General features: G+C 44.6%; 1 protein-coding gene across 1 annotated transcript; it reads left to right on the forward strand.

Annotated features, from left to right (window-relative positions):
* Positions 1-409: 409 nt before the first annotated feature.
* Positions 410-7,518, forward strand: LOC109565916 (retinol dehydrogenase 12-like). The gene is made up of 6 exons (XM_019969893.2): positions 410-764; positions 934-1,173; positions 1,670-1,759; positions 5,421-5,609; positions 6,087-6,193; positions 6,312-7,518. Exons 1-6 carry the CDS (start codon positions 587-589, stop codon positions 6,498-6,500), a joined length of 993 nt encoding a protein of 330 aa, XP_019825452.1. The 5' UTR covers positions 410-586; the 3' UTR covers positions 6,501-7,518.
* Positions 7,519-14,621: the final 7,103 nt, after the last annotated feature.

The raw sequence follows: 14,621 nt of genomic DNA on the forward strand, positions 1-14,621 counted from the left end.
TGGAGAGGTCTATAAGAACACAGAACATAATTACGTTACACCCTTAGGAGACCCTGCTTTAGGGTCAAGGTGGCTCTCCAGGAGAGGCATTCTGGAGAACCATCCCCATTTCCACAAAGGAGCACGCAAGGGTTGCAAGAGGGATCTGCCTCAGTTGGGAGAACTTAGTCTCCTTCCAGTAGGGGAAGAAGGGGTGGCTCTGTTTAAGCACAGAGTGATTCAAGACATGAGGAATTTGATTTTCAGTCCCTGGAGCTCTATCAATTCACCTTAGAGTGCATATCCAAGTTTTCTGTGAATACAAATTTGAGGCTATGCAGGATTTAGGGAAACTCTGACTCCCTTGATCTTTGACCAGCATTGGATTGAGGCAATCAGATAGCGAGTGAAAATAATTTAAGGAGGAACTCACTCTCAGGTTCAAATGGGATACTCGAACACATCCAAGAGTGAGTGGTGCCTCCTTAAATTTTGTGCTTTATGCTCCACATCAACCTGTTGGCTGGTCCTACTCTGCTCTGACTAGTCCCTCCCCGCCCCACTTCTGTGGGCAGCACTTCTTGGGGGTGGGCCAGTCTTCTCTGCCATGTCTCTGTGGTCTGTACTCAGCAGCCCAGTATGGGGTCCTGGCTCTGCCCTCCTCATTCTGGTCCTCCTGCTTAGACTAAGTGTGCAGATCTGGCATAAGTTTTATCTCTGGGACCTCCAGCACTGCTCCACGGATTTGACTGGGAAGACAGCAGTGGTGACTGGGGCCAACAGTGGTGAGTGTTCCTTCTGACCTGCCACAACCACAGCCTCCAACTGCCCCAACAGGGAGGGCAGAGAGGAGGACCAGCTCCCACTGTCAGAACCCTTGTTTCCCACCCTACTTGCTCCATTGCCCTCTAGTCACTCCCCAGACTAGCATACTCTGAAGCTGCCCTCCCACAGGCATTGGGAAGGCTGTGTCCCAGGAGCTGGCCCACCGCGGGGCCCGTGTGATCCTGGCCTGCCGTAGCCGAGAGCGAGGACAGCAAGCCCTGGCTGAGATACAAGCAACATCTAAGAGCAACCGCCTCCTACTTGGTGAAGTGGACCTGAGCTCTATGGCCTCCATTCGGAGCTTTGCTCAGCGGCTGCTGCAGGAGTGTCCTGAGATTCATCTATTGGTTAACAATGCTGCAGTCTGTGGTATGTGCCTTGACTTACTTCCCCTAAACACATTTCCAGAATTTCATTTCTAGCTCAGGGACCTCAAAACAGGCATCCTTAAAGCCTAACCTGTACATCCCATGGAAACTCTCTAATTCAGACACTATCCTGAAAAACCTAAAATTATAGTCTCAAACATCATTGCCCCCATCTCAACACATCCATGCTCCTGTGGTGTTTCTGTGCTGGGTTTAGTCACTCAGTCGTGTCCAACTCTTAGTGACCCCATGGACTGTAGCCCTCCAGGCTCCTCTGCCCATGGAATTCTGTAGGCATACTGGAGTGGTTACCGTGCCCTCCTCCAGGGGATCTTCACAACCAAGGGATCCAACCCAGGTCTCCTACCTTGCAGGTGGATTCTTTACTGTCTGAGCCACCAGGGCATTTCTATTGAACCCAATATATCCTCCCCAGATTTTGTCTCCCTCAGGATTCTCACTCCATCACCCACTACCTATGTTTTCATCTTCCACAGGGTTCCCTACCACACTTACTCCAGAGGGCCTTGATCTCACCTTTGCAACCAACTACACTGGACCCTTTCTGCTCACAAATCTGCTCCAAGGTAAGGAAGGATGGGTACTTACCTTCTGTGTGACCCCTGCTTTTCCATTCCTCTAGCATTTTCATGGCTTACTGTCTGTCATGGTCATCTCCTTTCCCTTGGCACCCAGATGCATGCTGAGTAATGACCCAATACATTTTAACTTTTCATACTTGGCATCAGTCAAGATTAGGAGACTGGTAATGGAATCAGTTAGCCCCCAGATATCCATACAACAAGCAGGAGGATATAAGATCTACACCACACCTCTCTTTCCCTCAGGTCTGTGTTCTAGCCAGACCAGTAGACTCAGTCATCTCAGGTCTGAGTTCTAGCCACACTGGTAGAGTCAGTCATCTCAACAAAAGCTTCTTGAGGGTGGTATTAGGCTACTAGGTTTAAGGAGGCTGTGTTCTCCTAGGGAAGGGAGGGTTTAAGCAGCAGGCGCATTCTCCCTAACATTTTCCCTGGATTGTCTGATAGCCTGTTTATAATTTTATTTATTGATTGATTGATTTTTGGCCGTGCTGGGTCTTCCTTGCTGCATGGGCTTTCTCTAGCTGCCCTGCAAGGCTTCTCGTTGCAGTGGCCTGTCTTTTTGTGGAGCACAGGCTCTAGGATGCCCGGGCTTCAGTAGTTCCGGCCTGTGGGCTCAGGAGTTGCAGCTCATCTGTGCTGGGGCTCAATGGTCACGGTGCACGGGCCCAGCTGCTCTGCGGCACGTGGGGTCCTCCTGGATCAGGGATTGAACTCGTGTCTCCTGTATTGGCAGGCAGATTCTTTACCACTGAGCCATCTAGGAAGCTCTCTAATAGCCTCTTTAAAAGAAAATTAATTTTTTGTTCAGGTAATGAATAGATGTCCAAAGTACAAAAGGGTATATAGAAAAAGAAAGAAAGAAAAGAAAAACTCTCCTCCTCTCCTGGAAAATCAGCTGCCCATTCCCTTCCTGGGAGGCAACTCCTATTGCCAGGTCTCATGTACCCTTTAGTGAGCAATTAAATTAGTCCTGACTGGAAAGTGAACAAAGAGCAAGGCCAAGCTCTATGGCCTATTAATACATTAATACGTAATGTATTAATATATGTTTTGCCCTTTTCCAAAAATTGTAACGTGCTACAATACCCTGTGTCTTGCTCAGTAATAATTTCTTGAACTGTCTTCTTGTTACTAAAAAGTATGTGTGGGGGGGGTCTGACTGCTCGCCACTCAAAAGCCAATAAACAGGCCAGGTTCATGGAAAGGAAAGTTTGCTCTATTTCGGATTCTGGCAGCTAGTGGTAGGGAGGGTGGCGGACATCTGTGCAAAGGCCGACTCCACCACCGGACAAGCACTGGGTGAGAGCTTTGATAGACAGAGTGTGTGTAGGGGGGACATTACATGTGGAAACAGTGCATTTATCTCTAAGAGTCATCTTCAATTGGTCATCAGTGGTCTGACTAGCATCATCTTCATTGTTTTAGGTAGAGTTAATCTTCAGTCCTAGGTACAGTCTGGTCACCATGGAGTTAACTTTTCCACCTGATATTTTGGTATCTATAAGACAACTCACAGGATATGGCTCAACATATTATCTATAACCCTTGAGAAAGAATTAAAGGTCCTTAACTATGCTTAATGACTAAATTACTATTATTTAGTCTCTTTAGACAGTTTTCCTTTGTTTCAGCCATTTTTCACTTTTCTGATTAAACTTATTCTTTGATTAAAGTTTTCTATAGACAAAAGGCGGGCAGAGGACATGGGGCGGGGAGAGGGGCAAGGACCATATGGTCCTGCTCTGTTTCATTCTCTCCTATCTCCTCTGTCTAGTCTATTCTCCCTTCTATGTCTTCTAAGAAATCACCTTTCATCACATCACTTTCTTGCTTCAAATTTTTAGAGGCATTCTAACCTTTATACAATAACTAAGCTGTTTATCTCCACTTACAAAACCTCCGGCAGGCTGAGAGCCTCGCCTTGACCTTTCCCAAACCCACGCCCTCATCTTCAGCCAAGATTTTTTCTCTCTTAGGCCACACTCTGTCTTCTAAATCCTGGCTGTAATTTGCACATGTGTTTCCCTCTATTTGGAATATCCTTTCCCATCCTTTTAGCTTGGCTAACTTAATTCAGCTTCCAGCACTCAGCACAGATACCACTCGTGCTGTGGATCCTGTCCTGACACCTCTGCCTCCCACCCGGTGTCCCCATTTTCCTCATAGCTCAGGTGGTAAAGAATCTGCCTACACAGCAGGAGACCTGGGTTGGGAAGATCCCCTGGAGAAGGAAATGGCAACCCACTCCAGGATTGGAGATGGAGATTGGAGATTGCCTGGAGAATCTCATGGACAGAGGAGCCTGGCAGGCGGTCCCTGTGGTCGCAAAGAATTGGACACGACTTAGCAACTAAACCACCACCACCACCTGAGCCCCTGTAAACAGCTCTGTTCCTGTACAGATGCTGTTGCATGAAGATCAGTCTCCAACTAGGTTGTGAGCCCCTTTGGTCTTTATGTCACTATGTTTGCAAGTCTGGAGTTCACTGTCCTCTTTAAGAATAATTTTCTCTTCAGCAAATTATGGCTGAATACCTCCACTCAATTTTTCATTTGTGATTCTTCATGAGGGCTTAAAATAGCTTTAGTATTTTGAAACAATAAGTAAACTCTATGTGATAACTATAATTTTTTATACTTTATATAATCCAGACTTTTTTTTGTATAGTTAGGAAACTCTTTTCTTCCCCAAAGATTTGCTTGTACCTCTTCTATTGATAGTAATTTTACTTTCATTCTTTTGGAAGATAAATTCCAAATTTTTTTTAATTAAAAAAATTTTTTTAATAAAACTCTTTCCCAAGAATCTCTGCACATATTTCTTTTCCCCTAAGCCTAGCACCCATATGTCTTTAGTGCCTAGCATGGTGTCTGCCATAATTCAGGGGCGCAGTGAATATTTGTGGGATGAATTCAGTTCAGTTCAGTTCAGTCACTCAGTCGTGTCTAACTCTTTGCAACCCCATGAATCGCGGCACGCCAGGCCTCCCTGTCCATCACAAACTCCCGGAGTTCACTCAGACTCAAGTCCATCGAGTCAGTGATGCCATCCAGCCATCTCATCCTCTGTCGTCCCCTTCTCCTCCTGCCCCCAATCCCTCCCAGCATCAAAGTCTTTTCCAATGAGTCAGCTCTTCGCATGAGGTGGCCAAAGTACTGGAGTTTCAGCTTCAGCATCATTCCCTCCAAAGAAATCCCAGGGCTGATCTCCTTCAGAATGGACTGGCTGGATCTCCTTGCAGTCCAAGGGACTTAAGTGAATGAATAAATGTATGAATGTGTGAAAGCCAATTTTCACAGCATTTCCAGCCTCTCCTCCCCATTCTTAGCCATCAGCAAAATAAAAATATAAACAAGGATTAATTAAATTAGCTTCAGCTGGCAAGCGGCAGAAAAGGGAAAACTCCACTTTTACTTTAGGCCAAAAAAAAAAAAAAAACCACACTAAAATAAAACAAGAAGAACCACCTTCGTAAAGCAGCTAATGAAAATAGTCACAGTCACATTACACTCTGCACGGGGCCCACTGACTGTCTTCTGAAAGCCTGGGATGGACCCTGCTCTCCTGTAGTCTCGTGGAGAGTGGGCATGGGGGTTTACTCCATGACTTGGATTAAGGGTATGTGCTCTTCTCTCCACCTAGGGGCCCTGCAGCGGGCAGGGTCAGCCCGGGTGGTGAATGTATCTTCCTTCCGGCAATCACATGGGTACATTGATGAGGATCATCTGATAGGGGCGGGTAGACCTTTGACCTTCAACCAGAACTATGATTGCAGCAAACTGCTTTTGGCCTCGTTCACTGGGAAGCTTGCCCAGAGACTTCAAGGAACAGGTAACTGCCTCTGACACTCCCTACCCTTCCACTCCCATCACGACCTCCCAACCCTTCCCATCTCATTCCAATATATTCTGGCCTTAAAATACTCCCAATATCCCCAAGCCAGCTGTTAATCTCTTATCATTTATCATCGGTGCACCCAGTATTTCTCTCAATCCCATCTTCCTACCTCCTTTTCATTCTTTTCCAACTTTCTCATCATCCACAACTTCCCTCTCCTCCAACACCACCCATCATATTCCCCCTGAAGATCACCCCATGCTTTCTAATACTTCTATGTCCTTACTGGCTTGGGCATTGCCATTCATGTAAGTTGTGAAACACGGACTTCTCTGGCACCACCCCCAAGTCTCTTGTCGCCTCTACCCGACAGAAGTGGTAGGATCCCTCCTTACTGCACACTGCAGAACCACACTTAACCCTTCCTTCCCACCATCCTCCTCTCACTTCACCACGCACCACACTTCTCAGGTGTGACCGTGAACTCTGTGGACCCGGGCGTTGTGTACACGAAAATCATGAAGCACTTCTCCTGGTCCTATCGCTTCCTCTTCTGGCTCCTCAGCTTCTTCTTTAAGGTGGGTAGTGGAGAAGCTGGCGGTGCCTGAAGAGGGTGGGTCAGGGCTCTGCTGCTCAGCGTCCCGGTAAGTTAGAGCTTGCCTGGCTTTACTCTTCACTTCCTCTATGTCTCTACAGGATAGCAAACAAGGTGCAGTCCCAGTCCTCTACCTGAGCTTAGCCAAGGAGCTGGATGGCATTTCTGGAAAACATTTTAGCAGTTCCTGTGTGATAACTCTTCCCCCTGAAGCTGCTCAGGATCCTCATGTGGCCCAAAGCCTCTGGAATACTTCAGTCCGACTAACAAACCTAGACAAGATGGACTGATCTTCTGTGGCCCCTGCCTTAACTAGCCACCCTCCCTCTGACTCCCAGCCCTTACTCTGATTATGCCTTCTGTTTGCCTGCTCCAAGGATCAATCTCTTTGTCTAGTAGAGTGACCACTTCCTCTTTCTGTTGGTTCAGGGGCATGAGACCTCAGATCAGCCAGGGGACAGTTTCAGCTTCTACTTTATTGCTAGTTGTCTGATAGAAGTATTCATGTCTTAGGCACTGGGATCTCCAGACCTTCTGAGTCCCACATTGTAGGGACAGGGACTAAGACTCCTTTCAGTGGGTATTAGACATGCCAATAAGAGGGGAAACTTCTATCTATTGCCCTTGGTTCCTGGCCTTGGGAGAGGCAGCACCACAGTGTCCTCTGGATCAAGGTGTGTGCCGCATCCTGCCGGAAGCACTCTAACTCCATAGGGTGCTGTCTCCCAGCTGTACCGTAACTGAACCTACAGGTAACCCTTCCACCTGTCTATCAAGCCAGCTGCTCCTGAGTGCTGAGTCCTGCAATAAAGATAGTGAATTCTGAGAGAGAGAGACCACTGTTTCTTTCAAAAGCTAAATGAATTTCGAAATAAACTTTTCAAATTTCACATACACAATGCCTGTATAAGTATGTATCTACTTGGGAGGATTGAAGTTTTTATGACAATGAGTTGTTCTAAACATGAAAAGTATGTACTTTTATCTATCTAAATCTTTTTAATATCTTTATAAATTTTTGAATAAAGATCTTATACAAACTTTACTATATTTAATTTCAGATACCTTACTTTTTATGCTATTGCAAATGATATTTTAAAATTTGTATATTAATCGTATATCATTGAGAAACTTTACTGTTATCTAATTGTGATAAGTCATCCATACATTCTTTTGGTTTTTGCACATGGAAAATCATACCAACTAGGAATAATAACATTTATTTCTCCTCTTTCAATTAATATAAATTTTATTTCTTTTCCTAGACCTTAACTGATTTTCTGCTATTAAACCAAACTTGCATTTAAACCAACTTTGTCAGAGTGCTAATTTTGTATGAAAAAAAGTGGATGTTAGTTGCACAGTCATGTCTGACTCTTTGTGATCCTGTGGACTGTAGCCTGCCAAGATACTCTGTCCATGGAATTCTCCAGGCAAGTTTACTGGAGTGGGTTGCCATTTCCTTCTCCAGGGGATCTTCCCAACGCAGGAATTGAACCTGGGTCTCCTGTATTGTAGGCAGATTCTTTACTGACTGGGCCACTAGGGAAGCCACTAGTATATAATTTGGTATACGTGGCTAAATTTAGTATACTCATGTTTTTGTTTGGAACTATTTATTCATATAGTTTTGCAAAAAAGCAAAACGGCTGTCTGGGGAGGCCTTACAAATAGCTGTGAAAAGAAGAGAAGCGAAAAGCAAAGGAGAAAAGGAAAGATATAAACATCTGAATGCAGAGTTCCAAAGAATAGCAAGAAGAGATAAGAAAGCCTTCTTCAGTGATAAATGCAAAGAAATAGAGGAAAACAACAGAATGGGAAAGACTAGGGATCTCTTCAAGAAAATCAGAGACACCAAAGGAACATTTCATGCAAAGATGAGCTCGATAAAGGACAGAAATGGTATGGACCTAACAGAAGCAGAAGATATTAAGAAGAGATGGAAAGAATACAGAGAAGAACTATACAAAAAAGATCTTCACGACCCAGATAATCACGATGGTGTGATCACTGACCTAGAGCCAGACATCCTGGAATGTGAAGTCAAGTGGGCCTTAGAAAGCATCACTACGAACAAAGCTAGTGGAGGTGATGGAATTCCAGTTGAGCTCTTGCAAATCCTGAAAGATGATGCCGTGAAAGTGCTGCACTCAATATGTCAGCAAATTTGAAAAACTCAGCAGTGGCCACAGGACTGGAAAAGGTCAGTTTTCATTCCAATCCCAAAGAAAGGCAATGCCAAAGAATGCTCAAACTACCACACAATTGCACTCATCTCACACGCTAGCAAAGTAATGCTCAAAATTCTCCAAGCCAGGCTTCAGCAATATGTGAACCGTGAACTTCCAGATGTTCAAGCTGGTTTTAGAAAAGGCAGAGGAACCAGAAATCAAATTGCCAACATCCACTGGATCATGGAAAAAGCAAGAGAGCTCCAGAAAAACATCTATTTCTGCTTTATTGACTATGCCAAAGCCTTTGACTGTGTGGATCACAATAAACTGTGGAAAATTCTGAAAGAGATGGGAATACCAGACCACCTGATCTGCCTCTTGAGAAATTTGTATGCTGGTCAGGAAGCAACAGTTAGAACTGGACATGGAACAACAGACTGGTTCCAAATAGGAAAAGGAGTTCGTCAAGGCTGTATATTGTCACCCTGCTTATTTAACTTCTATGCAGAGTACATCATGAGAAATGCTGGACTGGAAGAAACACAAGCTGGAATCAAGATTGCCGGGAGAAATATCAGTAACCTCAGATATGCAGATGACACCACCCTTATAGCAGAAAGTGAAGAGGAACTCAAAAGCCTCTTGATGAAAGTGAAAGTGGAGAGTGAAAAAGTTGGCTTAAAGCTCAACATTCAGAAAATGAAGATCATGGCATCCAGTCCCACCACTTCATGGGAAATAGATGGGGAAACAGTGGAAACAGTATCAGACTTTATTTCTTTGGGCTCCAAAATCACTGCAGATGGTGACTGCAGCCATGAAATTAAAAGACGCTTACTCCTTGGAAGGAAAGTTATGACCAGCCTAGATAGCATGTTCAAAAGCAGAGACATTACTTTGCCAACAAAGGTTCGTCTAGTCAAGGCTATGGTTTTTCCTGTGGTCATGTATGGATGTGAGAGTTGGACTGTGAAGAAGGCTGAGTGCTGAAGAATTGATGGTTTTGAACTGTGGTGTTGGAGAAGACTCTTGAGAGTCCCTTGGACTGCAAGGAGATCCAACCAGTCCATTCTGAAGGAGATCAGCCCTGGGATTTCTTTGGAAGGAATGATTCTGAAGCTGAAACTCCAGTACTTTGGCCACCTCATGCGAAGAGTTGACTCATTGGAAAAGACTCTGATGCTGGGAGGGTTTGGGGGCAGGAGGAGAAGGGGACAACAGAGGATGAGATGGCTGGATGGCATCACTGACTCGATGGACGTGAGTCTGGGTGAACTCCAGGAGTTGGTGATGGACAGGGAGGCCTGGCGTGCTGAGATTCATGGGGTCGCAAAGAGTCAGACACGACTGAGCGACTGATCTGATCTGATTTATTCATAAATGAGACTGACCTGTACTGTACTTTTCTTTCTTTATACTGCCATTGTCTAGCTTTGCTGTCATGGATAGATTCATTTTATAGGATAATTTGGAATTCATGTTAGTATAGTGACGTTATGTAAGAAAGTGTTAATTGCTCAGTCGTGTCTGACTGTTTAAGACCTCCATGGACTGTAGCCCACCAGGCCACTCTGTCCATGGAATTCTCCAGGCAAGAATACTGGAGTGGGTTGCCATTCCCTTCTCCACAGGATCATCCCAGCCCAGGGATTGAATCTCTTTGCAACTCCATGGACTGTAGCCCACCAGGCTTCTCTGTCCATGGAACTCTCCAGGCAAGAATATGAAGATTCCCTTCAGAATACTAAAGGGAAGATCCAGGGGCTCTTCCAAACCCAAGGATTGAACCCAGGTTTCCTACATTGCAGGCAAATTCTTTTCTGACTGAGCTACCAGGGAAGCCCTTATATAAAAAGCAGATACCAATTAATTGAAGATTAAATGTGCAGGAAACATGCTAGGGGAAGTGGCTGTGAGAGGAAAGTGGGGAGAGAAAGCTAAGAGATCCATCAGACCATGATACAAGTCTGACCCAGAGAGAAGGTTGGTTGGAAGCATCTTAGAGTGCAGTGGAATGCTTTTTCCTTTATTTTGGGCCATGTTGCATGAGGGATCTTACTCCCTCTACCAGGGATCAAACCCGCAGCCCCTGCCAGTGAAAGTACAGAGTCTTAACCAGTGGACAACCAGAAAACTCCCAGTTATTCCTTTTTAAAAGTCCCTCTTGTATACAATCTATTTCTGTTCTTTAGTGGTTAGTCTAAAAATTTTATTTTATTGGCCACGCTGAATGCAGGATCTTTGTTCCCCCACCAGGGGTCAAACCTATGCCCCCTCCAATTGGAGCATGGAATCTTCATCACTGGACTACCAGGGAAGTCCCTGCATTTTAAAAACCTAAAATCTTAACTCTTTTTAAAATTAATCAATTTTTTTGGCTGCATGGAGTCTTAGTTGCCTTGTGAGGGCTTCTTTCTAGTTGTGCTTCTTTCTTCTTCTTTGGGGTCTGGCTTACAGGCTTAATTGCCCTAAGGCATGTGAGGTCTTGGTTCACTGACCAGGGATCAAACCCACATCCCCTGCATTGGAAGGCTGATTCTTAACCACTGGGCCACTAGGGAAGTTCCATCCCTGCATTTAACATTATCTTTATATCTTTATTCTTCTTTCAAACAATACATAGATCTTAGAGGTCTTTAATGTCCTTTAACATTAATCATTCTCTTTGGATTCATATGCTTTTATAATCTATCTTGCCTGGAAAATCCATGGATGGAGGAGCCTGGTAGGCTGCAGTCCATGGGGTCGCTAAGAGTCGGACACAACTGAGTGACTTTACTTTCACGCATTGGAGAAGGAAAACCCACTCCAGTGTTCTTGCCTGGAGAATCCCAGGGACGGGGGAGACTGGTGGGCTGCCTTCTATGGGGTCGCACAGAGTCGGACATGACTGAAGCGACTAAGCAGCAGCAACATTCAATTATATTGTTATCTCATTAATTTCACAAATCAGGTATTTTGGTATTTTAAATAGTTGACATTTATATGGATTTACTCATATGCCTAGTTTTTTCTTAGTTCATTCTTCTTTCTTGTGTCTCAGATCCTCTATCTGGGATTATTTTTCTTCTACCCTGAAGCATATGCATCCTTTAGGAGTTCCTTTCATGAGGATTTGTGGTAGACAGAATTCTAAGATGGCTCTCAAGATCTGCATCCCCCCTGCCTTATGTACACATTCTCTGTAATCACTTCTCCCTGGGTGTGAGCAGATCTCATGAACATGATGGAATTATACTCTTGTGATTATGTTGTATATCAGGGATTGCATGGGATTTACCAATGTAATTAAAGTCTGTAACCATTTGGCTTTGTGTATGTGCTGTGTGTGACTGCACAATATTCATGTCTGTTGTATTTTTCTTATATCTTTCTACATTTGAGTTCCTCAAAGCTTTCCATAGTTTGTGTCATTCATTTATTTATTCATTAAATGAATTAATGGAGTGTCAACTGATTCAGGCATTATTCTATATGTTATTGTCCTGCAGTAATAAGTAAAATAAATAAACATTCATGAATTCAAGCAGTATATATTCTAGTGGAGTAAGAGAGATAATAAAAATATGTGGTAAAATTACATAGATATGAGTGCTTCTTGGCAAAAAAGCTATGATAAACCTAGACAGTGTGTTAAAAAGCAGAGACATTACTCTGTCAACAAAGGTTCGTATAGTCAAGGCTATGGTCTTCCCAGTGGTCATGTACAGTTGTGAGAGCTGGACCGTAAAGAGGGCAGAGCACCAAAGTATTGATGCCTTCAAACTTTGGTGCTGGAGAAGACTCTTAAAAGTCCCTTGGATAGCAAGGAGATCAAACCAGTCAATCTTAAGGGAAATCAACCCTGAATATTCATTGGAAGGACTGATGCTGAAGCTGAAGCTCCAGTATTTTGGTCATCTAATGTGAACAGCCAACTCATTGGAAAAGTCCGTGATGCTGGGAAAGATTGAGGGCAGAAGGAGAAGAGGGCAACAGAGAATGCGATGGCTGGATGGCATCACCAGTGCAATGGACATGAACTTGGGCAAACTCCAGGAGTTGGTGATGGACAGGGAGGCCTGGTGTGCTGTAGTCCATGGGGACACAAAGAGTTGGACATGGCTGGGTGGCTGAACAAAAGCAACAGCAATGAGTGCTATGGACATAAGTGAAGCAAGAAAGAAAAGGAGTGTCATATAAGGGGCCTGGGTAAAATTTTTAAATAGGTTGGCCAGTAAAAGATTCAAGTAACCTGTTGACTTTGAGATAATCAAAGGGGACCTTATTTTGGGTGTGTTAGTTGCTCAGTCATGTCTGACTCTTTGCAACCCCATGGACTGTAGCTGCTAGGCTCCTCTGTCCATGGAATTTTTCCAGGCAAGAATACTGGAGTAGGTTGCCATTTCCTTCTCTAGGGAATCTTCTCAACCCAGGGACTGAACCCAGGTCTATTGCATTGCAGGCAGATTCTTTACAATCTTAGCCACCAGGGAAGCCTAGCCTAAGTAGATAAGCCCTTTAAAAGGGCTTAGTCTTGGCAGTCAGAGAGATTCAGCAACAAGGCTCCAGTCAAGACTCTCTTGCCCCACCCTCTCATGCTCTCTGGCCCCATGTTCTGTAAACAAAGACTTTGCACAGTTATGTAGCTGAGATTACTTATGGCACTGCGTATGAGCATCATGAGGTACTCACTGGGTCATGGGCTACTTTGTGCGTTATACCTATGTGAGCTTCACCATGGAAGCCCTGGCTGCTGCTGTACTGAAACGACATTGGAGTGGCATCATGGTGATGTTATACGAGGTTATGTTATGGCTATGTCATGGCTACATTATGGTTATGTTATGGCTGCTGTTACAGCTGCTGCGTCAGCCAGGAGAGAGGCTGTGTTATGGCTGCCATGCCAGTCAGGAAAGAAAAAGTGTGTCTGCAGTTCCTATGGCTCCTTGAGTCATCTTCCAGCCTTTTAACTTGTGCCTTGCTCACCCAGGGTTCAGCAAACAGTGTGAACAGCAAGACAACTGGCATCATGAACAGGATCAGAATACAACCATGTAGAAATAAACTGCCATATTGTGGAGAAAACCACATGGCCTCTAGTAGTTGAGGCTTTGGTCCTATAGTTACAAGGAGCTGGATTTTGCCAGTGATCAGTGACCTTGGAAGAGGACCTGGGGCCCAGATGAGATTTCAGCCCTGGATGGCACCTTGATTTCAGCCTGGGGAGGTCCTGAGCAGAGGACCAAGCTAACCTGTACCCAGACTCCTGACTCTTAGAAACTGTGAGAAAATGTTGTTCAGTTCCTGAATTGTGTCTGACTCTTTGTGACCCCATGGACTGCAGCACACTAGGCTTCCCTGTCCCTCACTATCTCCTGGAGTTTTCTCAAAGTTATGTCCATCGAGTTGGTGATGCCATCCAATCATCTCATCTGCCGTCACACCCTTCTCCTCCTGCCCTCAATCTTTCCCGGCATCAGGGTCTTTTCCAATGAGTCAGCTTTTTGAACCAGGTAGCCAAAGTATTGGAGCTTCAGCTTCAGCATCAGTCCTTCCAATGAATTTCAGGGTTGATTTCCTTTAGGATTGACTGGTTTGACCTCTTTATTGCCCAAGGGACTTTTAAGAGTCTTCTCTAGTACCATATTTCAAAAGCATCAATTCTTTGGTGCTTAGCCTTTTTTGTGGTCCAACTCCCACTTTCTTACATGACTACTGGAAAAACATAGCTTTGACTATATGGACATATGTTGGCAAACTGATGTCTCTGCTTTTAATATGCTGTCTAGGTTTGTCATAGCTTTCCTTCCAGGGAGCAAGTTTCTTTTAATTTCATGGCTGCAGTCACTTTGGAGCCCAAGAGAATAGAATCTGCCATGTTTCCATTTATCCCCATTTATTTGGCATGGAGTAAGGTGTTGCAAGAGGGCATCAGGGGCAGACACACTGAAACCGTAATCACAGAAAACTAGTCAATCTAATCACACTAGGACCACAGCCTTGTCTAACTCCATGAAACTAAGCCATGCCCGTGGGGCAACCCAAGACGGGCGGGTCATGGTGGAGAGGTCTGACAGAATGTCGTCCACTGGAGAAGGGAATGGCAAACCACTTCAGCATTCTTGCCTTGAGAACCCCATGAACAGTATGAAAAGGCAAAATGATAGGATACTGAAAGAGGAACTCCCCAGGTCAGTAGGTGCCCAATATGCTACTGGAGATCAGTGGAGAAATAACTCCAGAAAGAATGAAGGG

Source organism: Bos indicus, chromosome 11 (genome assembly GCF_029378745.1).
Source record: "Bos indicus isolate NIAB-ARS_2022 breed Sahiwal x Tharparkar chromosome 11, NIAB-ARS_B.indTharparkar_mat_pri_1.0, whole genome shotgun sequence".
In the NCBI taxonomy this organism is placed as follows: Eukaryota; Metazoa; Chordata; class Mammalia; order Artiodactyla; family Bovidae; genus Bos; species Bos indicus.

Bases quoted from the DNA above. Each gene is read 5' to 3' on its own strand.
- LOC109565916 (XM_019969893.2), top strand. From the start codon at position 587: ATGTCTCTGTGGTCTGTACTCAGCAGCCCAGTATGGGGTCCTGGCTCT. The intron at 5,610-6,086 runs GTAACTGCCTCT...CACACTTCTCAG, and splicing joins CCAGAGACTTCAAGGAACAG to GTGTGACCGTGAACTCTGTG. The intron at 6,194-6,311 runs GTGGGTAGTGGA...ATGTCTCTACAG, and splicing joins TCCTCAGCTTCTTCTTTAAG to GATAGCAAACAAGGTGCAGT.